At 34.3% G+C, this 26,150-nt stretch overlaps 2 protein-coding genes across 5 annotated transcripts in view; one reads left to right on the top strand and one right to left on the bottom strand.

The window, feature by feature from the left end:
- The window catches only part of pan (transcription factor pangolin), an 826,450-nt gene that overhangs the window by 771,458 nt on the left and 28,842 nt on the right, over window positions 1–26,150 (top strand). The window lies entirely within an intron of this gene.
- Window positions 6,691–7,720, bottom strand: LOC108372867 (uncharacterized). The gene is made up of 2 exons (XM_017628700.1): window positions 7,415–7,720; window positions 6,691–7,350 (listed from the first exon to the last, which is right to left on the bottom strand). The coding sequence occupies exons 1-2, from the start codon at window positions 7,602–7,604 to the stop codon at window positions 7,052–7,054; spliced, it is 489 nt and encodes a 162-aa protein (XP_017484189.1). The 5' UTR covers window positions 7,605–7,720; the 3' UTR covers window positions 6,691–7,051.

The following is a 26,150-nucleotide window of genomic DNA, read 5'->3' as shown; positions in this document are numbered from 1 at the left end:
GTAGGTCCCTCCGCTTTGTGTGACAACATCAACAACAAGGCGCACGCCACAAATCGGAGGAGAAGCTCGGCCAAACACTAACATATGTGTAAGCGCCAATCTATTATTATTATTATATGATTTATACAAAGTATAAATAAAGAAAAAATTAAAAATATGGCTGTGGTGCAAGTTACTACCATACTTAAACAAAAGTGTTGTGTGGGGCGTTTTCTGACGCCTAGCGCTAACGCCGAAGTGCCATACCTAAACAAAAGCGTCAAGACTACGTCAAAAGCAGAAATAACAAGAACAATAAGCATAGGTTTGTTTATGTGTAGCACGAAAATTACAGTTTCGCCGTTTTCTGCAGCCAACTTCACTTTCTAACGCCATGTTAAAATCGGATTTTCCAACCATCCAGCGTTGACGCCGTGCTATTTTGGTATGCTTCATACAAATTGTATGGACATGAGAATTTTTTGACCGCCAGACAACGCTGACACTAGAGCTGGGATACTATCGATAGTACCGCCACTCGATAGTTTTCGAAACGATAGTTGAAAACATCGATAGTATCGATAGTACTATCGTCGTGAGAAGTATTGAATTGAAATGCTAAATTGCTTGAAAATTAAATAATTAATAAATTTATAAAATTTGTAAATTAAAGAGATTATATAAATTTGTTTAAGTTTGAGTGCACCAAAAAGAACTCCTTATAATAATAAAATAAACTTATTATGCGTCTGCATTATATATACATGTTTGTCCGTTTTGAAGTGCAAGGAAGTGAAATTGGCTATAATAATACATTTCGAATACTACAAAACAAAATATATTCCTTTAAATTGACAGCGCATACTTATAAGGAAATTATTAACATTTTACCATATTATAAGAAAACGAATAAAGTACTGTTCAAAATAATAGCACCACAACATTTTAGCAGTTTTGACTATTTTTTGTTGACTGTATTGTGATTTTCTTGGAAAAAAGAATTAATGTAATGTTAAGAGATGTAAAGAAAGAAGTTTCGCTAAAACCGACATCGATAGCTTTCAAAAACTATCGATAGTGGCGACAGTTTTCAACTATCGATATTACTATGGATAGTATCCCAGCTCTAGCTGACACTTTTGTTTGGTATGGCAGTTAGAGAATTTAAGGGCACTTAAAGTTTGGTGGCGGTACATGGCGCAATAAGCAGGTGAATCAATAAAACAGCTTTCTCGCTTTAGGTTCTGTCATCGGCTATATCATACCAAATTTTAAAGGCAAAATTTCAAATAATATAGTGTCAAATCAATATTGTTACACCCGCTAACATAACACAACGATCCTTTCTTCGCCGTCAACTATGTTAAGAGTCTTTTTTCGCGGTCAACTTTTAAGCTCGCCTTTATCCATGTCTAGTGACGATATGTTACCGGCCAAGCCCGATCTTAGGACAAACTAATTTTGCCTAGGCTAAACTAGATCAGTGGCCACAGTATTTCTGCGTAGAACACCTTTCCACGTAGGCGGCCTTCGGCCGCGCTTCAAAATAGCCCTCACTCTTCCACGTTGGACAGATGTATAGGATTTAGGTAGAAATAGTTTATCCTAGGAAAAATAGGTTTGTCCTAAGATCGGGTTTGGCCGGTAACATATATTTTTTTCTTTTTGCCACAATAACATCTAAAAATTGAACTAGAAAAAGAAAACAAGTAATTTTTAGGCAAAAAACAAAACCGACTTCAATTATAATATAAAAATTTAAGATTATCGTTAATTTCTTCACGCTCCAATTGTCGAATCTAAACAAAATTAGCATGGAATCACCCTTAAGGTACCACCTTTCCGATGAAAAAAGAAAAATCGGTTAACGTGGTCCAAAGTTATGCGGTCACATACATAAAAAAAATAAGAAACATTCCGACGAATTTATAGCCTTATCCTTTTTGTGAAGTAGGCTAAAAATTAAATCAAAAAAGAAAGTTAACAAAAAATGTTATTTTTATTTTTAAAAGATAACTAAAAATTAAAAGAAAATTCATTTAAAAAAGAAAATCAAGTTAAATTAAAAAAAGCGATGAATAAATAATTTTCTAAAAATCTAGGTTACAAATAAAAAAAAAAAAATCTGGAGAATGTCCGTGGCCGGCGTTTGTCTTGGTACTCCCAGGGGGCCCGCACCACGGACAGAGCCTATGGGCCCATAAATAAATATTAACAGCTATCCCTTATATGTACAAAGACATAAAGATCCTTTAGTTTGGGCTAGCATAGTCGCAAAGAATTTCCAAATTTAATTACACAGGTAATGAAGTATATCTGTGCACCACCTTTTCCCTATTGAACTCAAAAAGTGTGTTTAGTGCATCGGGTAGCATTTATGTTGAAAACAGAAATAGGTTGTTGCGGAAATGCTTTTTTTATATTGAAAAATATATGAAACACCCTTCTTCATATCGGACACCAAATTTGGTGTCACACTTTCGATTGGCTTCAACCTTTTTTATGGGTTAATGGATTTCATCAAATTACAACTCCCACATCATTTAATGAAACAAATAAAAACAATTTAGTCACGACTTTTTCCATTTCAGTTAGGATGTTGTTACGTCTTTTTGCATTTCAGGTGACGATATATAGATTAGTTCAGATTTTTTTTTTTTGTAATTTTATAATGAAATTTAATAGTATTTATGTAATTTGTAATTAGCATTAAAATGTATATGAGACATTCTTTTTTAAGTCGGACGGATTTCGTAAAAAAAATTATGCCAAGTCTCCGATTCGCTTCAATTTTTTTATGGGTTCTTTACATGAAATAAGCTAACACGTGTTCTAGGAATTTTTTTTTTTCTTTTTTTTCTTCGGAGATCTGTCAAAGTTTGCATTTTTTCGTGATTCTGACTATTCATGTACTTCTTAAAATCGTTATATCACGGGTTCTGCTCTTCGTAGAGACTTAATCTTAACGTCATTTTAAAGCTAAAGAAACGGGCTTAACATTTCTATATATAAGATGGTCAAGGTTATCCTAAAGCTAACTTAGCTATTAACAGTTGAACTTTTTGAAGTTGATTTGCATAGTGAAGACCAGTAAATTAGGGATTTAAAATTATACCATAGTATTCCTTGTTTAATTCTCTAAAAATTTCAAAAAATTGGGCGTTTTTCAGGAACTATTATTAAAATAATTTTTTTTTATGACGAGATGCTTTTTTTTATGAGAGTCAACAAATTTTTGTAATTTGTTTACGAAAACTTATGATAACATATATTTAGAAAGGTGTTAATAATCGGGTTTTTGCAAGAATTTAAATTTTATTGCAGATTTCGATAGAATACCTATATATATAGAATACGTATCCAGATATAATATTTGTACGGCAAGATTTTTCGGTAAGGCGAAAAACTCCTAGGAATGGGCGTGGCAATTGCAGGACTAAATTTAGCGAAACGCAGATTTTATAGCGGATTTCGGCAGAATATCGCTTCGTTAACAACATTTGTTCCACAACTTTTTCAATCAAAGAACATTCTAGAAATGGGCGTGGCTATATCAAAACCAAAGTTGAAAAATTTCGGCTTTATTGTGCATTTCGCCAGAATATCTATATGGATTGAAAAAGTTGTGAAACAAATATTGTTGTTGTTGTCGTTTTGCTAACTTTATTCCTGCAATTGCCACGCCCATTTCTAAGGGTTTGTCGCCCTAAAGAAAAATCTTGCCGTACAAATATTATATCTGGATACGTATTCTATCGGAATCCGCAATAAAGTTTTACTTTTTGCAAAAACTCGATGCTTAACACCTTACTGAATATATCTCAAAATAAGTTTTCGAAAACAAATTTAAAAAAATGTTGATTCTCACAAAATAAACCATCTCGTTATAAATAAAAATATTTTAAAAATAGTTCTTGAAAAACGCCCATTTTTTAACTACGTTTTTTATAGAGAATTAAACAAGGATTACGATGGTATAACTTTATCCCTAATTTACTGATCCTCAGTATGCAAATCAACTTCAAAAAGTTCAACTGTTAATAGCTAAGTTAGCTCTAGGATAACCTTGACCATCTTATATATAGAAGTGTTAAGCCCGTTTCTTTAGCTTTAAAACGACGTTGAGATGAAGTCTCTGCGATGAGCAGAACCCGAGATATATCGATTTGAAGAAGTACATAATTAGTCAGAATCACGAAAAAATGCAAACTTTGACAGATCATATCTCCGAAGAAAAAAAATATAAAAAAATTCCTCGAACACGTGTTAGCTTATTTCATGTATAGAACCCATAAAAAAATTGAAGCGAATCGGAGACTTGGCATAATTTTTTTTACGAAATCCGTCCGACTTAAAAAAGAATGTCTCATATACATTTTAATGCTAGTTACAAACTACATAAATACTATTAAATTTCATTATAAAATTACAAAAAAAAAATCTGAGCTAATCTATATATCGTCACCTGAAATGCAAAAAGACGTAAAAACATCCTAACTGAAATGGAAAAAGTCGTGACTAAATTGTTTTTATTTGTTTCATTAAATGATGTGGGAGTTGTAATTTGATGAAATCCATTATATCAATCAAAAACTGAATTTTGAATTTTTTATTAGTTACGACTTTTTCAATTTCAGCGACGATGTTTGTTAAGTCTTTCTGCACTTCAGGTGACGATGATGTAGCAGTATTACATAAATATTTTGATACTTCTTCAAATATAAAATCTATTGTGAAACAGAAGAAAACGGCATCCCTATGATTTCAACTTATGCCAAACGTTTGAAATATGAAAGAGAAATTACATAAATAAGCAATTTCTGAACAAACCAAAATGTTTTTGCACAAAGATGTTTAAATGGAAGCTATACACATATAAAAAATAGCAATCCACAATGCTTATTGGCAGGAGGAGAAGGGCATTTCAACCAGTTCTCGTCCTTTTTAAAGAACATTTCAAAAAAATAAGCTTCTAGTTTCGAAGCTAGCATTTATTTGTTTGTTGTTTACAAAAGAATACTTGGCAAGAATATCACTCAAAATTATAAAATATATAACGCTTTCATTCATTAATTCATAGAGTTGGCGCTTCTTTTATAGGAAAATTCATACGGCTTATGACCAGATTCATACCATGTGAATGCACCATTAAGGTATCCACTAGGAATGTTAATCCCGGGATCCCGGGATTCTTGGCAAACAATCCCAGGATTTTCGGGATTTGTAATTTGCACTGATAATATAAACTTCATTTTCTTGACCAGTGTTGGTTATATTTCTTTTTTTTATTTAAGAATTCATATTTTTTTATAAATGTATACATATAACACCGTGCGATAGTAAATTTTACACACAAAAATCAATATATTCGCGAAACCATGGGACAAATATAGTAAAATTGTTAAAAATTATTTAACCGGCATCCATCGCTTGTATCAAATTGATGGAAATTTCGAAAACGTGTTAAAATATTTAGAAAAATAGTTAATGTTTTGAATTGGTTTTTTACTACAAATGCGTATATATAGATCTTTAAACATTTTTATTCTTATTATCAGAAAATGAAGAAACTTTGGTCATTAATAAAAAAAATCCAACATTTCATTGAATTCTAGGGTCTTTTTCCATATATATCAAATTGATGCACAACGTGCTTTGTGTTACAAACAATTTCCGATGGATGCAGGTTAAAAAATTCAGCGAAATGTCTTTAGAGAAGAAGTATGGGTATTAAATTAAAAAGGAAGTTTTGTAGAATTTATTCAGATTAAATTTTTTTAGTACATAAGGACTAGTAAGTATTGAAAATGTCCTTTTAAAATTGTATCCTTGAAATTTCGCAATATTTGCCTTTCGAAAAAGGACTTATATAAATTCGATAAAATCCCCGAATTTCATCCTTCTAACTTTATCAGCTTAAAAAATTACCTATTCGTCCTTGTGAATCCAAAAAATTGTAATTTTATAAATTCTAAAGAAATTTCCTCTTTCATTTGGTACCCATATTTTTATTCTACATTGCATTGAAATTTTGAAATAATTTTTGGAATTAATCGTATCTTTGAAATTACAAAGTCCTTTAAAATAAATCCTGACGTCACACAGTGCCGCGACTCCATACAAATGATGGACAAAAATAGAAGGAGTGGTCAGAATTGGCTGAAACTTCACACCTAAAAGTATTATGCCCCTCTAATTTCAAAAATGAAATCGGTTTTTCTGTACCGGTTACTCATTTCGAGAAAACCGAGTTTTTCTTGCATTTTGATATGAAAATAGTCATTGTGGACATGTGTTGATATAAGTGGAAGGAGGCATCAGAATGGGCTGAAACTTTACACCTGAAAGGACTATATCACGGCAATTTAAGAAAAAAAAAAAACGTTTTTCAGCATCTGTTACCATTTAATTAAAAAAATTTTTTTTTTACAATTTTATAAAAAGGTAAAATAACTCATAATCATCGTAGACATATGTTTATAAAAACCGAAATAGTATTCAGAACTTGTTGAAACTTTACACCTAAAAGGACTAAGCCATGCTTATTTCAAAAATGAAATCGATTTTTCGGTACCGGGTACCCATTAAAAAAAAAAAGATTTTTTTTTACATTACTATATGAAAGACAAATAAGGCATAATCATTGCTGATTGTGGTGCTTACGAAAACAGGAAGAAGTCGTCAGAATTTATTGAAACTATACATCTGAAGTGTCTATATTACTCTAATTTTAAGAAAGTAATCGGTTTTTTTGTAACGGGTACCCATTAAAAAAACACCGAGTTTTTGCACATGATTATTTAAAAATGAAATATGGCATATCATTGTTGCTAAGTGTTCAGAAAAATAGTCTTAATAGTCAAAATTCGTCTAAACTTTACTTCCTAAGTGAATACATTATGGTAATTTGAAAAATTAAGTCGGTTTTCCTTACATGTTAACCTTTAGAAAAAAAAATTCTTTTGATTTCATTTAAAATAAAGCATAATCACTGTTGAGTATGTAAGTAATAATAGCTGTTATATGGTAATAACATATAATATGTTAATAAAAACCGAACTAGTTGTTATAATCACTCAGTTTCAGAGTCCTCAGAAGAGGAGGAAGTGATCACTGATTCAAATGATTCCATGCTTTTGTCTGCTTCGTCACTTTCAACAATGTATTTATTAAAGCTGAGATCAGAACCCTTTAAATATTTGTTTCTCTGTTTTATATTTCTTTTAAATGCAACTAATGGATCTGACGATAATATCAAACGAGTCATTAAATCCGTATTGCTTTGTAGTCTTCCAGTTTTTCGAGAACGATTAAGCCGATATTTTCTTATGTTTTTGTGTGAACATTCTAAGGCTTCTTCTGATAATGAACCTGATAAAATAGGTGGAAATACAGAATAAGAAAATAAATGAAAACATAGCTTTAAAATCATTACCTATTGGTAAATCAAAGTATTTAATTACATCACATCCATGTACTAAAACTTTATGCACTGAACTTGGCATGTTATACCAACCATAATTTCTAAGGTATAACTCTCTTGTTTCGTTCAACAAAACACTAAACTCTTGGGTTTTTATTTGTTTTCCACAAGAGAGGACTCTTAGCACCAGAGAAAAATTCATGAAATTTTAAACTCGCGTTGAGCAACATTTTCCACTAATAGTAAAACGTTGAAATTTTTGCACAGGTAATGTAATTAGTTAGGTGAACAAAATTATAAAAAGACTCAATCAAAAAAAAAAAATATAAAAAAATTGGACCTCCCTGATGTGTATACATTTATACTATCATTTTCGCAAGCTGTTTTTTTTTGCTGCTTAAGCAAAATAGTACTCTTTATGCAGATGAAGAGTAATAGGTATGTTATTTATTTTTATTTTCTTTTTGTTCGCCTTTCGTCTAATCATTGGGCGCTGTAAGGTGTCTCGATTGCATTTATTTCCTTACCCGAATTGGTTAACATATTATTTGTAAACTGGTGTCATTGCTCTATATATATATATATATATGTATATATATATATATGTAAATCTTCGTATACCTTTGTTTTTGGCTCCCATACCGTGATGCATATTTAAGTATTTTAATTAGCTGATAATTTTTTTCATTTCAAAGCACCCTGTACCTCTTAATTTTTTTTTTGGCACTTTTAGCTTTAATTCAACACCTTATTTTTGAAAAGCGAACCAAAAATTTAGATCTTAGGGCATTCAGAAAAAGTATTGTAAATATAGATCAGCTAAAATAATACCAAAAAAAGGCATTTAGTCACTTTTTCAAAATTGAAAATTTTCAAATATTGGAAAAAGTTGGAAGAGATTTCGATTGTTTCTGTTAGTAGAAGGTCCAAACTACCATAACCAAAAAAAAAATTTCACGAACTTTCAAGATGTTTTTTTTTTTTTGTCTCCAAAGTTTACCAATTTTCGGATTTTGGTATGTTTAATCATATATTTATTTATTAATAAAAAAAAAATATTTGTATAAATTTTTTTTCCATGAACCATACATTTTTTGGTTTGTCGCATATATCTTTATCAAAGTGCAAAAGTTGATCTTGCTAGGAATAAAAATGTATTTTTAACAAATTTTTAACTGCGACCACTTTTATGTGCGAATCGCCGAAATGAAATGGTATGTAGAAAATAGGTGTACTTTGAGGGGGTGTGTGAGGCTGAAAGTTGTTTTTATCACAAAATAACTTATGAACTTCTCTTAGTTGGAGATTTAGCTGTAACTTGACATCAAAACATCTAAGTTTCAAGACAGTCGATTTTTGTATTTTTGTCCACCTTCGCGGCACTGTGCGTCAGAGAGCAAAAATAAAAACGCCACTTTAAATAAAAAAAACAATTTATTTTATGATAGGAGAGATAGAAGCATTTTTTTCTATTTATGTTGTTGAAAAGTAATGAATATCTAAATCCCGGGACTAATCCCGATTGTGATAACAATATCCCGAAAATCCCGGGGTCGCAAAAGCGGAAAAATTAACATCCCTAGTATCCACACACCTATGCGAATCTGTTCCTACAAAAATTACAACAATGCCGACTGAAAACAAAATTGAACGTAAGAAACCAAAACAAATTTGATGTAGAAAAGTTAAGAATTTTATTTTTGCTGAGAAATATCTTTTGTTCGTCTATAAACTGACAGTTTTTACTGCGATAAAATCGCACAGATGTGTGCGTACTTGCGTTTTTGAAGCAGTAACGTCTGTAGCAGGGTTGTTGCGAATATTCGCATTCGCAACCGCGGAGCTTCCGCATTAACTTTAACATTCGCATTCGCTTTCGCATTCGCAATAATCAAACAAAATGACAAATTGTGTCCATTTTGTCTCCGTACGTCCCAATTCTTTTGTAATTCTTTAATTAAAGAGTAAGATCCGTCAATAGGTATTTCCAGCGGAAATGTTCAACATCTGGCTATAAAGAGAATCGACTATCCGTGCCAAGATCTATACATAGAAGGTCGCGCAATGCGCGAATTAAAAATTGCCTCTCTGCGCATATAGTCCCAGGGCGATTTTTTGCTTTCACGCCTTCATGTCAAAAAAGCCACAAAACCTGATTTTTCACAGCGGCCAATTTCTGCGAAATTTTCACCTCAACTCGCTATGTCTCGGACGTTTATGTATCGATTGATTTGAAATTTGTACACAATAAACTAGATACTATTCTAAAGAAGATGAGTCTAACTACACTTCTTAATCTACTATATATTTGTGGAAGTATGTATGTATGTATGTATGTGCCACCTTGCAGTCTAAACGGACGGACAGAATCGGACAAAATTTTGACAGAGTATTGCCCTGACTTCTGGGCCTATAATAGGGTGAAAAAATTGGGATCCTACAAGGCGTGGCACCTCCCATAGGCGTGAAATTTTTAATTAGCCATAACTTCGGAACCATAAGACATATGACCTTGAAATTTGGTATGCAGTAGCTGCTTATAGGAGGGTATATATAAATGAGTTTGTGCCACTCCCATAGGCGTGGAATTTGTTATCAGCTATATCTTCGGAACCATAAGTCCCAAGAACTTGAAATTTGGTATGCAGTAGCTGCTTATAGGAGGGTATATATAAATGAGTTTGTAAAAGGGGGCGTGGCACATCCCATAGGCGTGGAATATTTTGTCAGCTATAACTTCGGAAAAATATGCCACATGAAATTGAAAATTGGTACGCAGACTTATCTGTGGTAGGTGCTTATAATAGGCCCATCGGCGTGGAATTTTTTATCAGCTATAACTTCGGAACCATAAGTCCCAAGAACTTGAAATTTGGTATGCAGGCATGTCTATGGTAGGCGCTTATAGTATGGCATATATAAATGAGTTTGTAAAAGGGGGCGTGGCACATCCCATAGCCGTGGAATTTTTTATCATCTATAACTTCGGAACCATAAGTCACACGAACTTGCAATTTGTGCAGACATTTTAATAGTAGGTGCTTATAGGAGGGAATATATAAACGAGTTTGTAAAAGTGGGCGTGGCACATCTCATAGGCGTTGAATTTTTTATCAGCTATAACTTCGGAACCATACGTCACACGAACTTGAAATTTGGTATGCAGACATATCAAAGGTAGGTACTTAACTTCGGAACCATAAGTCACACGAACTTGAACTTTGGTATGCAGACATATCAAAGGTAGGTACTTAACTTCGGAACCATAAGTCACACGAACTTGAACTTTGGTATGCAGACATATCAAAGGTAGGTACTTAACTTCGGAACCATAAGTCACACGAACTTGAACTTTGGTATGCAGACATATCAAAGGTAGGTACTTAACTTCGGAACCATAAGTCACACGAACTTGAACTTTGGTATGCAGACATATCAAAGGTAGGTACTTAACTTCGGAACCATAAGTCACACGAACTTGAAATTTGGTATGCAGACATATCAAAGGTAGGTACTTAACTTCGGAACCATAAGCCCCATGAGCTTGAAATTTGGTATGAAGCCATATCAATAGTAGGTGCTTATATGAGGGTTTAAATGAGTTTGTAAAAGGCGGCGTGGCGCATCCTATAGGCGTGGAATCCTTCATCAGCTATAACTTCGGAACCATAAGTCCCACGAACTTGAAATTTGGTATGCTGACATATCAATGGTAGGTGTTTATAGGAGGGGATATATAAACGAGTTTGTGAAAGGGGGCGTGGCATATCCCATATTCGTTGAAAGGTTTCTCAGCTATAACTTCCGATTCATATGTCGCATCAACTTTAATTTTTGTATGCAGTTATATACATATTTGGTAGGTGCTTATAATAAGGTCTATATAAATGAGTTTGTAAAAGGGGGCGTGGTGCGTCCCATAGGCGTGGATTTTTTTATCATCTATAACTTCGGAACCATAAGTCCCTCGAACTTGAAATTTAATATGCAGACATATCAATGGTAGGTGCTTATGAGAGGGGATATATAAACGAGTTTGTAAAAGGGGGCGTGGCACATCCCATAGGCGTGGAATATTTTATCAGCTATAACTTCGGAACCATAAGCCCCATGAACTTGAAATTTGGTATGAAGACATATCAATAGTAGGTGCTTATATGAGGGTTGATATGAATGTGTTTGTAAAAGGGGCCGTGGCGCATCCTGTTGTAATTAGAATTTACTACGCTATTGTAAATGATCATTATGAACTTTATGAACTATAGTCGATAGGTGTCACTGATTGTTAAGTGAATAGCACTAAGACGAAATGTCAAAACAAAATGAAATGTATATAGAGAAGAATATCTTTAATAAACTCCTTCCCTTTTGCGTGAAATCGGCTCTAGAAAAAGACGTGTTTTTCTATATGTTATGGGCCAAAGCACCAAAAATAATTACTAAAACTCATCGTTTATTAATTATATCAGCGTTTAAGCATCAGCGGTCTGGGGCGTAAAGTTATCGTTTTGCAACATTTGGTATCTTTAAAATTAAAAGATCGATGGGTGATTATGTGAACAAAATGATGATTTTGTGGGCGAAAGTAAAAAAAAGTCGGTTTTAAAATAGATTCAGATGTTGTCGGAACCTTAAGGCTTGGGGGACTGACTGACGAATATCGTCCGATGGTAATGGCCATCGAAAATAGTGGCCAAGAAATGACAGCTGATAATATAAAAACTTTATTAATGCAAGATGTTTCTTTTGAGCAACACAACAATGAGTTAGCTCTTCTGTCGAAAGCACTAAAAAAAAAAGTATATAAGCAAGGTATAAGGTATAAAGAAGTTCAAAGGTAAATGTTACGAGTGTGGAGAACAGGGCCACATAGCTAGAAATTGCTCACGGAAAGGTGACAAGAAAGTTGGACTGTATACGTCGTTTGTTGCCCAAATGTCATCAAACAATTGGTTTGTTGACTCAGGTGCATCAGCGCACATGACATCTAACATTCAGAATTGCAAGAATTTTCGAAAAATGGCCATCAGTGAAGTGATTACAGCGAATAGTTCCAGGCTTGAAGTGAAGGGTGTGGGAGATGTTGAAATGTTGTCAGCGTGTAGAGATAAAAAAAGTGATCGTGCTAAAAGATGTACTCTACGTTCCAGATATTTGCGCGAATTTACTATCAGTTAGCCAGCTGACTAGTCGCAACCTAAAAGTTTCTTTTACAAAAAAAGGCTGCCATATTGTTGATAGCAGCGGAAATTTACTGGTACGTGCGGCAATAGTTGATGGTATGTACAAACTGAATATCCATTCGCATCCTAATATGTCGACGGCGGCGATTGTATCGAAAGTGACTGTATCAGTAAAAGCTGATTCCGAATTATGACATCGACGGTTAGGCCATTCGAATCCTCAGTAGATGGGTAAACTTCTTGGTGCACCGACGAAAATTGAAAATTGTGTTACCTGTGCTAAAGGGAAACAATCTCGGAAACCATTTCGCAATGAAGGCACAAGAGCGACGAAGTTGCTTGAACTTATTCACACAGATCTGTGCGGACCGATGTCTGTGTCCTCCCTAGGTGGTGCAAAATATTACATCTCATTCATTGATGACTATAGCCGAAAAGTGTTTGTGTACCCGATTCGTACGAAATCGCAAGCGTTGAACAAATTTGTTGAATTTAGGACACTCGTAGAGAAGCAAACTGATTTCAAAATTATTAGGGTCCGATCGGACAATGGTTATGAATATTGCAATCAACGTTTCATTGAGTATTTGTCAACAAGTGGCATCATGCATCAGAAATGGGCTCCCTACACCCCACAACAGAATGGTGTAGCGGAACGAATGAATAGAACATTAATGGAGAAAGTACGCTGTATGTTAATTGATATTGGCTTACCAAAGGTTTTTTGGGCCGAGGCAGTTTCGACGGCTGCGTTTGTCATCAACAGAATCCCGAATCGATTAATCGATAACCAGCCTCCAGAAGAAAGATGGCTAAATAGAAAGCCGGATATAAGAATGTTGAGAGTTTTTGGTTGTAATGCAATGGTGCATGTTCCAGCTGAAAAACGAAAAAAATTGGATGCCAAATCGATCCAATCGGTTTTCGTTGGCTACGCTGATGGGTCTAAGGCTTATCGATTGTACGATAAAAAAACAAAAAAGATTTTTGTTAGCAGGGATGTTATATTTTTCGAAAATGGATCGAAAAATAAGGTAATTGAAGATTCCATACCTAATATTATTGAAATTTCCTCAGACGAAGATAAGGTGTCTGATGAAGTGGGTGATAAAGTCAAAACTGAGACTGGTAGCGATGATGTTGTATCTGTAGAACCGGGACAGACGAATTTTAAAAATTAAGTAAGCGTGGCTAAAACTAGTTTATCGGACACCTCTCTCGTTGACGGTGGCATTTCATCCGAAGACAGTGGCAAAAGCGTTGATTCTAAGAAAAATATCAACCACGACATCACTTCCGACGAAGACGAAGCGATACTGCGGAGATCCAAGCGAATAGTTGAACTTCAACGTTTTGGAAGGGAACAGCAAGGAAATTCTTTGTGTCCGACATCATTTTCTGTTCAAAACGTTTTTCTACCGGACCCTCCTTCTTGTGAAGAAGCCATGAATCGAAAAGATGCTAATATGTGGAAAGCCGCTATGCAGGAAGAGCTGAACTCACTCAAGGAAAATCGTACTTGGACATTAGTAAGTTACCCAACAAATAAAAAGGTGGTCGACTGTAAGTGGGTATTCAAGACCAAGGTCGACACAGAGAAGAAGGTAGTAAGGTACAAAGCCCGCCTAGTTGTTCGAAGTTTTACACTAAAGGGATTGATTACAACGTGACATTCTCACCAGTCGTAAGGTTCACATCAATACGCTATTTGTTCGCACTAGCAGCGAGACTAGGCCTAAAGATGTCTCATATGGACGTGGTGACAGCTTTTTTGTACGGTAATTTAGATGAGGAGATTTTCATGGTACAACCCGAAGGCTTCATTGAAAACCATTCAATGGTGTGCAAACTATCAAAGTCGTTATATGGCTTAAAGCAAGCGAGCCGGCAATTGAATCAGAAAATTAATGATGTGCTCATAGCATTCGGTCTCAAGCGTTGCTCAGCTGACCCTTGCATCTACTATGCTATTAATTCCACAGAAATTCTTATTGTTGCTTTGTATGTCGACGACTTTTTGCTGTTTTCAAACAACCTGGCATTGGAGAAGAGGTTGAAATGTCACCTTGGTAAACACTTCAAGATAAAAGACTTAGGAGAGACCTCATCGGTTCTCGGAATGAGAGTGAAAAGAGGTGAAGTAAAAGGAGAAATTACAATCGATCAAAGAGAATACATTGAAAAGTTGCTCCCCTCTTTTAAAATGACTGATTGTAATCCAGTAGAAACGCCTTTACATCCGAATCAACGTTTGACAGGCGAGATGTGCCCAACGGACGATGCTGAGCGAAGAGAAATGAAAAATATACCATATCAGGAGCTTATTGGCAGTCTGCTGTTTTTGGAGCAAGTTAGCCGCCCAGATATTTTTTAGTTTCCGTTCTCAGTCGCTTTAATAATAACTATGGGAGAAGTCACTGGACTGCGGCAAAACGAGTGCTACGCTACTTAAAAGGCACAATCACTAAAAAACTTGTATTCACTGGCAATCATGAAGACATTAAAGGTTTTTGTGATGCAGACTTGGCAAGTGAAAATCTTGTCAGGCTACGTTTTCACTATGCAGGGAGCTGCAATTTCATGGTCATCAAAAAAACAAAAAACCATGGCACTCTCCTCCACAGAAGCCGAATATATGTCATTGGTCTCAGCAGTTCAAGAGGCCATTTGGTTGAGAAGGTTGGAGAGAGAGCTTCAAAACAACAATAACAAACCGACTTTAATTATTTGTGACAATTAGAGCGCGATCCAGTTGGCGAAAAATGGTGCATCATCGGCCAGAACAAAACACATTGAAATAAAAGAGAAGTTCGTGCAAGAAAAAATGGAAAATGGTATAATAGAAATAAAATACACGCCAACCAGTCAAATGACAGCAGATGTGCTAACTAAAGCTTTGGACAAAACAAAATACAAAATATTTACAAATGCAATGGGCATTATATGAATTAAAAATATAAACAATATTGAATTTAATTAAAAGATCTTTCAAGACACTTATTATTTTTCTTAGTATTAGTTAAATTCAGGAAGAGTGTTGTAATTAGAATTTACTACTCTATTGTAAATGATCATTATGAACTTTATGAACTATAGTCGATAGGTGTCACTGATTGTTAAGTGAATAGCACTAAGACGAAATGTCAAAACAAAATGAAATGTATATAGAGAAGAATATCTTTACTAAACTCCTTCCCTTTTACGGAAAATCGGCAATAGAAAAATACGTGTTTTTCTATACATCCTATAGGCGTGGAATCCTTTATCAGCTATAACTTCGGAACCATAAGTCCCACGAACTTGAAATTTGGTATGCAGACATATCAATGGTAGGTGTTTATAGGAGGGTATATATAAACGAGTTTGAGAAAGGGGGCGTGGCTTATCCCATATTCGATGAAAGGTTTATAAGCTATAACTTCGGAACCATATGTCGCATCAACTTTAAATTTTGTATGCAGTTATATACATATTTTGTAGGAGCTTATCATAAGGTCTATATAAATTAGTTTGTAAAAGGGGGCGTGGTGCATCCCATAGGCGTGGATTTTTTTATCATCTATAACTTCGGAACCATAAGTCCCTCCAACTTGAAATTTAATATGCAGACATATCAATGGTAGGTGCTTATGGGAGGGTATATATAAACGAGTTTGTAAAACTATATATATATAAATAAGTTTGTAAAAGATGGCGTGGCAAATCCCATAGGCGTGAAAATTTTTATCATCTATAACTTCAAAACCACAAGTCACATGAAATTTAAATTTGGTATGTAGACATATCTATGGTAGGAGCTTATAGTAAGGTATATATGAATGAGTTTATAAAAGGGGGCGTGGCACATCCCGTAGGCGTGGAATAAATTGGGAACCATAAGTCACATTAACTTGAAATTTGGTATTCATACATAGGTATCTATGGGAGGTGTTCAAAGTAAAGTATATATAAATGAGTTTGTAAAAGGCGGATATACATATATATATTTATCTATTAGATAACTCGGATATTTAAAACTGTGTGTTTTTTTTTTGAAACCTTACCGTCTTTAGATTATTTTGAAATGGAAAGATTAAATCGTTTTTTAATCTCGCGATGCTGTTAAACGAAAAAGGTTCGTTCATAATGAATAAAACTCCTTCCGAATTAAGCATTATACTAGAAAAGTGCAGCTAATAAAACAGCTAATCGAATAGGCAGCTAAACGGAATGTACCGTAGTAGAATAATTTTAATTTGGAAATTTGATCGTTACCTTAATCTATCTAATATTAATAATGGAACAAAATATTTAGTACAAGTGATGATCAAGATATATTAGTTATAGCACCATAAAGCCAAAAGTATGGCTCCTAAGGATGCCTTAATGTAAACAAAGAAAATAGTTTGTCCCCTTTAAATTATGCTGAACTGAATATTTGTATTACTGTTTTATATTTTGATTTGTTTACCCCGAACACCGTCGGGTGCTCTGCTAGTACTTATTAAAAACAAAATGGCGGATATTTTAATTTTTTTATAAATATTGAGAAGGTGGTTTTTACAAATGCAAAAGTTGTTTTATGAAGTTTAAAATATTTTTTTTGTTTTGATGCATCATTATACACAAATATATACGGAAATTTTTGGGAAATTTTCATGTTTAGACAACAAGTAGTTCTAAAGTTATAACAATATTATGGTGACACCCTCGAGCGGGCGCTCGCCTTTAGATAACAAATATTTTTACATAGCACTTGCACAAATAATTTTGTAAGTAATATTAATTGAAATGTTGAAATTCATAAATTTATCGGTGTTATATAACTTATTAAAGTTCTTTGTTATAAACTTAATAGACATATGTACTTACATTTTCAAACTTTATGCAAATCTTAAAAAATTCTACAAATTTTCATATATGTATATTTCAAACTTTTGATTCAGATTTTTTGGAAAAAAAAATTGAGTACGTAGTAGAGCTCTAGATACCCGGGTATCGAGCAATGCGAGCAGCTCGATACTCGCTCGAAAATCGTTCATTGCTCAACTGCTCAAATGTTTGTTAAAAATTTTCGAGTTTTTGAAATTGTATTTGTCAGCAGCTGCTTTCTAATCCATGTTAAATAAATTATATTATTAAATACCAATGTAACAATCTTTGCATTATACATCAATAATTTAAAAAATTTAAAAAGTTGCTACCAAAAATGTCAATATAATAAAAAAAAACATTGCTCAAATTACTCGAAAAAACTCGAATTGCTCGAGCTCATACTCGAAAATTTTCGAGTAATGAGCATTGAACAAGTGTGCGAGTACTCGCTGATCATATACCCGGGCTGTTTGAAAATGTGCGAACAAAATCGAGAGCTCTAGTACGTAGTTTTGAAGCTCATTCAATTTCAGTGCTACAAAGTGCAAGTTTCAAGTCGCTAAAAATTGCGTTGATTTTTGATATTTTTTTCTCAATGGTGTTGAGGGTTTTCTTCCATGCATAACTACATTTTGTTCATGGAAGTTAATACGTAACACCCTTGAGAAACAAATTCTAAAAAATCAAAGGTGATTTTAAGCGACTTGAAGCTTGCATTTTATTCACTGAAATTGAATGAGCTACAACATTGCATACTAAATTTTCTCTAAAAGCTGTTATTCAAAATTTTTATGAAAGTTTGTATAATTTTCTTTTAAGTTTTGCAAAAAGTTTGAAAATTTTATGCATATGGTTTTTGTTAAAATATGAAAAGTATTTTCATGAAAAATTAACGAAAAATTTATTATTTAAAACACTGCGAATATTGTAAATCCCTGTACTAATAACTATTTTCACTATGTGTGTAGTTATATGCATGCATACATATGTAGGTAAGTAAGTACATATGTCTATTAAATGTATAACAAAGAGCTTTAATAAGTTATATTACACTGATAAATTTATGAATTTAAACATTTCACTTAATATTACTTCCAAAATTACTTATGCAAGTGCTATGTAAAAATATTTGTCATCTAGAGGCGAGCGCCCGCTCGTGGGTGTCACCATAATATTGTTATAACTTTAGAACTACTTGTTCTTTAAACATGAAACATGCATTTAATGCATTTGAACAAAACAAAATTTTTAAACTTCATAACACAACTTTTGCATTTGTAAAAACCACCTCCTTAATTTTTATAAAAAAGTTAAAATATCCGTCATTTTGTTTTTAATAAGTATTAAGAAGTGTAGTTAATGCATCCTCTTTAGAATAGAATCTAGTTAATTATGTACAAATTTCAAACCAATCGATACACAAACGTCTGAGATATAGTGAGTTAAAAGTCCCTATTACGGTTTACAACTCAACTCAGTTGAATTGAAATTGAAACAACTCAACTTTAAAACAACTTAACTTTTTTTTGGCATTACGAATTACAACTCACTTCAGTTGAAGTTGTATTGATGTTGCCAACCTAAAAAAGTGACGATTTGACAGATAATTAAACAGCTGATGATTTTGTGGCGAAAAATTAAAACAATATACTTTACTTAAGGTTTACGAGAGAGTGTTTTTTTTTTCAAATAAAAAGTAAAATGGACATAAGCGTTGATTTATTTTACAACGATGAAAATGTTGGTCCCAAAACTGATGTGCTGCGCATACGGAAAAGGCTTCGTGATCACTCGAATCCTTTGGAACTTCCAAGCACCAAGTAAGAAAAATTGTAGCGACAATTGAATGGCATTTTAATAATGTTTTTTGCAGATTCATACNACTTTAAAATAAAATGGTCATGACATCTATTTCGATTTCAAGCTTTGCGATTACAAAATGGCTATCCGGTATGTGGATGCTAGGCACGCGTGCGCAAATCCCGATTCCTTTGTTTTTAACGTAAGCGATTTGAAAGAGCATCTGCAGAGAAACATACAGAGTAATTCCTGGATTTTAGGTAAGACTGGTCATTAGTATTTAATACAAAAATAGATTGTTTAAAATATTCCTTAAAGGCGACGCTGGTTACCCTCTACAAACTTTTTTAATGACTCCTTTCCGCATGGCAGAAGCTGGTTCACCACAAGCTCGCTACAATACAATACACTCTAAGGCTCGAAATATTGTAGAACGGACGATTGGAATATTGAAAAGCCGATTTCGTTGTCTTTTATCTGTGCGTGGCTTACATTATTCACCAGCAAAATCTACACAAATTGTGAACGCTTGCTGCGCTTTTCATAATATTTGTCAACACTTTCGCGTGGAACTTTCTGAAGAAATTGCAACCGCTTCAAGTACGGAAATAAGCAATGAAAACCTGAACATTGAAACAGAAGACGAGGATGCCGCCAGAAGAATTCGCAATAATATTTTGTTATCCATTTAATAGAAATAAAAAACTCTAACTCACATTTAATTATTTGTACTTCATTCAGTCTTCTTTTATTTTCAATGGTTAAATACCTTTTATTTAATATTCATTAAATATCACTTCATGTGCTCTTAAAATTAGGTTTTTCAAAATAGTTAATTTAAAAAAGTATCACTTCATGTGCTCTTAAAATTAGGTTTTTCAAAACAGTTAATTTAAAAAAGTATCACTTCATGTGCTCTTAAAATTAGGTTTTTCAAAATAGTTAATTTAAAAAAAATATCACTTCATGTGGTCTTAAAATTAGGGATTGCAAAACTTATAATTAGTAAAAAAAAAAAATATTACTTCATGTTGTAAAATTAAATTAAAAAATATTTCAAATTATTAAATTAAAGCCCTTTCAATGTTTGTCAAATAAACATCAGTTCTCCATTCACGAGCTGTTCTCGTCTTGCAAATAGCCTCTTAATTTAGCTATTTTTAATTGCTCAACCTCTACCTTCAACAAATGTAGTTCATGGGCTTCCCTAGCCTGCCTTTCAAACAATTTATATTTTTGTTGCTTTAGACGCTCAGTTTCTAAATTGCAGCTTCTGCGCCGATTTTGTATACGCGATGCTGACGAAGAGGGCCGATCTTCAATGTTTGCTACCTGGGGCTCATCAACCATGGACGAAGCTGCAACTAAGCCGTCTTCTATTTCCTCGCCATCCATCACCGGTGGTATATTCTCTACCCCGAACGCCCGGCCACTGGGTGCAACTTGTTCCCTTATCTGAATAAGTTCCGCAACACTTTCTTCTAGTGGATTTAAAGAAACCTCTTGCGACGGACCACCACCAGTTGCAAGAATATTGCTGCGATTGTTGGCAAGCTTCCTTTTTAAATTTGCCTTATAGTGTACCCAAACCTACAGGAGAAATAAATTATTGCGCTTTCATTGTATTGGTCTAATTCCATGATTACTACTTACTCGTCCCCACTCGTGCGCAGTTCTTGTTGGTGGTCCTAAACTGTTTAGCTCTACGGCTAATTGCTCCCACAATCCCTTGCATTTACTTTTGCTGCTTCCAAATTGCGGCTTGCCTCGTCCAGTTTCGGGATGCTTCTCCATCAGCTCAACTAGTTTTTCAAACTGTTGTTTCGTTGTAAGTTTATTTTTTCTACAAATTTGTAAGAAATTCACCAAAAATTGTTTGACAGGTTGAGTTGTTATCGATAATACCACATTGTAAGTTTTCAACTGAAATGGAGTTGAGTTGTAAACCGTAATAGGGGCATAAGTCAAGGCACATAAATACAGGTAGAAGCCAAAATGACATTGCTCTCATGAGAACCAAACCTTTAAACTTCAACTTGGTTTTCTTTTATTTCCTATATTTCGTTACGTTTTAAATGTCATGTCGTTTGATTTTGGATTTTTTTTTTTAATATTCGTTAAAAACAAATTTTAATTAACATTTGAATTTTTGTAGTGTTGTGCGGCTTATACTTAGTGTATGTGTTAAAAATGCAGCACCTGAAGCCTTGTTTTTATGTGGTGTTAAATATAAATCAGAGGCCACTAATTTTTTAACCTGCCTCAATGTCCTTAGCGTAAGAAGCGTTGGGAAAGCAGCTGTGGGGTAGAGCTGCAGCGAAATGCCTTGCTGTGCGTTAAACATTTTAAAGCAGCAGATTTCATAAATGCACCGGGAGGTACAGGAAAGGTACGTTTGATGCCAAGTGCTGTTCCTATGACCCTTATGCCGGAAAGTCCCTCCAACAACACTGCAACTCATAAATCAAAGACAGAAAACAACAAACAAATTAACAAATTTTAACTAAAGAAAATAAATAAATAAAATTAAACTTCAAATTTACTTAAAAACGTCAACCAGTGAAATGGAATTTTTTATTTTTCCTTACACACGCTCATTTTTATTTTTACTCTCCCGAAAACTTTGACTTTTGTAGGTTTGATGTCAATTTGGCTTCTACCTGTTTTTATTGTACCATGGGCATAAGTGAAAATTTCATAAAAATTGGTCGCTCTGAAAAATCAGATTCGTAAAGGCATGAGTAAAAACTTGGTTAAAATTAGCTTTAAATGTATTTTTGAATAAGCTATCAATTACAATTCGTTTGAAATCGCTTCTCTTCACTTCAATTTTATGTTTTTTTATGCTGCCTGTTGTTTTCGCTGTTGTTGTCGCCCAAACTTTGCGAGAAGAATAACGGACCTGCGCATTGCGCAACCTCTTATATATAAAAATTGTATCCATGGGGTAAAAGATAACCTTTAATTAGGTAAGAATTATGTAACTATCAAAAATTACAAGGGCAACACTGATTTTGGCGCGGCAAATGTTAAAGCTGTTTTTGATAGACTTTTTTGTGCTGATTACGAATCCGTAAGTATAAAGATCCTATCACGTACAGATTTTGAGAAAATCGAGGTCAAAGTGTCAAAAATTGGGTTTCTTGCAATATTTGAGAAGCTTTAGCAAAGAGTAAATAAAAAGGTGATAGAACCTTCCGCTTAGGCTTAACTTAAATCTAGAACTCTAGACTACTATCCCCGAAAATACCATCCCTGCACCTTGACTTGATGGCCCTTTATAGTCATTTGTTGAACAATAAAAAAAATACTGGAAAATTGTGCTATTGAAAAAAAAAATTTTGCCAAAATCAGTTTTTGCTGGTCAATAAATGACTATAAGTGATCTTAGGGTGAAGACGCAGAGATGGTATTTTTAAGTTCAAGCCCTAATTTAAGCTTAAGTGGAAGTTTCTATCACCTTTTGTTTAGTTGCGGCAGGGACTCAAACTTCGCCAAAAACCACTTTTTGCTGTTCAATAAATGACTATAAGTGACCATCAATTCAAGGTGCAGGAATAGTATTTTCAAGGATAGTAGTCGAGGGTTCTTGCTTTAAATTAAGCCTAAATGGAAGGTTCTATCACCTCGGCCCTCGGAGTGTACGTATGTACATCTAAAACACTGGAAGTGTGCCTTCCGTCTATCACAACATGTTTGATTTGGTTTCCCATTTTTCGATCTGGAGAACCCAGTACTACATACTAGAGATGGACACGGGCCGGGCTTTTGGCAGGGGCCCGCCGGTACGGGCCGGATTATTTGCTGTCAGCACGAACTCGTGCGTGCATGGGCGTTCAGTAAAATTTCATAAAAGCACGAATAAGCACGAAAAAGCCCGTTGCTAATACTACAAATTTAGATAAGCTTTTGTTTTTATACAAAAAACAAACAAAAAATAGTACATATTAAAACTCTTTTGATAAGAGAAAAGCAAAAAAAGAAATATTTTGAAACCGATAGAAAAAATTAGCTACTTAGTAGTTGTGTTTACATATCTTTACATAAAATACCTTCCACTTTTTCTGCTTCCCAGAAAATATATTATACAAATCTTTGATGTAAAAAATTTATTTGCTTAAGTGAATATACATACATAAACACAAAATTAAAAATATGTACATATGTATACATACAATGAAAGTTGGCTCTTTATTTCCGGGCTGGGACGTGTCCCGTCGTGCCGGGCCGGGCCGGGTCCCACTAAAATTCTTAACGTGCGGGCTCGTGCGTGTTTTGAAAGTTGATTTTGCACTCGTGCCGGGCCGGGCTTGAAAATTTAGGTCCGTGCCCATCTCTACTACATACTACCAAGTTTCGGGCCCTGCGAAGTCGATCAGCCTCAGCCCATTATCGGATGATTCGTCGTAGAGGCTGAAATTTCCGACAGTGGCGCCAAAGATCCCTTCGTTGTCCACCTTGGCATTGAAATCGCCAAGCACGATTTTTATACCAGCCGGGCAGAGGCACCTTCTCGATTAACGGTTCGGATATTCCAGGTGCATAGCCTCAAATCATAGTCCTTCCTACGTTTGCCGTGATCGTCATAAAAAAAGTAGTGGGTGTTGCCAAGTTTCGAATTTGAAAAAGCACTAAAACCCCAGAAAAATCGCGGTTTTTTTTCTCAAAAAAAAACACCACATTTTTTATTGGAGGATTTAATGGACTTTGTATGCATACAAAATTTTAATGTAGGTGTGCCGATTCAAATTTATAAAAATTAATGTTTCTTACTAGGCGGTCGATTTTTTTTGTTTCTATAAATTCAAATATTTTCGTCCAAACGACGCGACGTAAACATTTTTGTTCTTATTTTCTAATTTGCAGCTGTGTTCAGCGTTTTTCTACAATTGCTATGAAATGAAGTAACAACAAAAAATGAAGTTTCATGAACTATGTGGAAGTTTAAATCTACACTGTAGTCTCTTATGACCTAGTGAACTAAAGGAACGTAAAGAACTTTTCTTTCCGACCGCTTCACACCTGCAACATAACAAAATTTGATGATTTCCATTTTTAAAGTATCTTAGTGGAACTTGTGTTTAAAAGTAACTCGCTCGTTCTTTATTGGGCATGCATTTTTTATGCAATTCTCAGATATTTGATTTCGCTGAACTTAGTGAAGTGATAAGTCGCTGGCATTTTCACCTATGGTCAACGCTAAAGTTCTGAACACATTGAAAACGACGAGCTACCGACCACAGCTTCCAATTTGTCATCTTTATTATCTAAGCGCTTTGTCGATGGCGACATGATTTCTTTGAACGCGGCAGCGACATCATGAATTTGTATGAGTTTGACATAAAAGAAGAGGAAGAACCTTATCTGTCGCCAGAAAAATAGAAATAGATCTAATCTGGCCACAACCACAGCCGTAGCGTAGCCCGGTCGTCGCCAAAATAATTATCTACGTAAGAGTACGTGTTAAAATAATTTGACAGGTGTGGTTTGTAGCTCGTCGTTTTCATTGTGTTCGGGCTATAACCCAGCTTGGCTCATCACAAGGGTCAACGCGCCTATGCTTGACATCTCCCTCACTCCATGGTCAACGCTAAACCAGCTCGGCTATCACACGGTGCTTTATGCATCGCTCCCACTCCACTCCCGGAGTACTTTTTGGGACGGTAGTAAGCTACGGCGTACAAACCACACTGGTGCTCTGCATAAATCCCAGCTCATTGCACAGCAGCCTACGGCAGCTAGAGCATGACTCCTCCAATGGAGTCCCCCAATTGATACATGGTAAAAGGGTCACATCTTGCGCTACCGCTTCATCAGCCTGCCCGCATATCTCACTCTACCTCTCTCTCGCATAGCAGGCATATGGAGTATATTTTTTAAATTCATAGATCTACATACCTGTATAGTAAACCAAATAGCGTTATTCAAAACAAAAAATTAAAAAAATAAACTTTTCCGTATACTCATTAATATTCCTCCGCAATTTTGTAAGATAAACTAACAATTTATAATCGTTGCTTTGCAGCGGAATATCTTCTCTTAAATGATATATATATGTACATATGTATAAATATGAGGGCGTATTGAACATTAATTTAATTAATTTTTTTTTATTTGTCACATCGTGTACTAAATAAAAAATGCATTAAGGGCCGTCAACTTATCTATTATAAAGTATCCTGTGTAATTTTTCTGTAGTTAAGTTTAACTAATGATTTAACTATAATTTTAAATATATATATTAAGCGCCCCTAACATGCTATTTTTATTATAAAAATGTATGAGCGCCATATGTTCTCTGCCATGTGCAGTAATTACTTAAGAAGTAAACGTCTTGGCTATCTATAGTTTTGTCAACAATCTCAAATTGGTTCTCTTATACAAACTTTCGATGAACACATAGAAGACACAAACCTTAAGATAAAGTAATAAACAATTGAACTATAAATTTATTTATTAGTTTACCGTTCAATCCATTTTCGCCCATTGTCGACTACAGCCAGGTTTTTACCCTTCGTAAATGGAACTGCTTTGAAGTTAGCGAGAATAACTTGATACTTATTTTGTTAGCAAAGAGTGTATAATTTGTTGTATAGTATGTACATAGGAAAAAACTTGGGCCGAAATTATCGAGCTAGCATTTCCTGGTACTGTTTTTGAATATATAGACAAAAATTTTAAATTTAGGGGGGGGCGGCTCGGTCCTCCCCCTGCCATACCTGGCTACGCCCATGCATACATACAAATCGTCGGTTGGCGCGCCAAATGCAATACCGCGTATGAGGCGGTATTTGGTTACCCTGCCTCAATGCTTCCCTATTTCACAAATTTAATAGTAAATAATTATAGTAGAAGCTGATATTTAATAAGTTTCTTTGCTCTTTTGCGAAATTTTCGGACTAGGTATCTTG

This window comes from Rhagoletis zephyria, unplaced genomic scaffold, assembly GCF_001687245.7.
Source record: "Rhagoletis zephyria isolate East Lansing unplaced genomic scaffold, Rhagoletis_zephyria_1.1 Rzeph_scaffold_00004, whole genome shotgun sequence".
Taxonomy (NCBI): Eukaryota; Metazoa; Arthropoda; class Insecta; order Diptera; family Tephritidae; genus Rhagoletis; species Rhagoletis zephyria.
This window is presented reverse-complemented; position numbering and strand designations above follow the sequence as displayed.

What these genes read in the sequence shown, in the direction of transcription:
- LOC108372867 (XM_017628700.1), bottom strand. Translation starts at nt 7,604, where the DNA reads ATGAATTTTTCTCTGGTGCTAAGAGTCCTCTCTTGTGGAAAACAAATA. An exon ending in ATACTTTGATTTACCAATAG is followed by an intron (nt 7,351 to 7,414) that starts GTAATGATTTTA and finishes CTATTTTATCAG; the next exon opens with GTTCATTATCAGAAGAAGCC.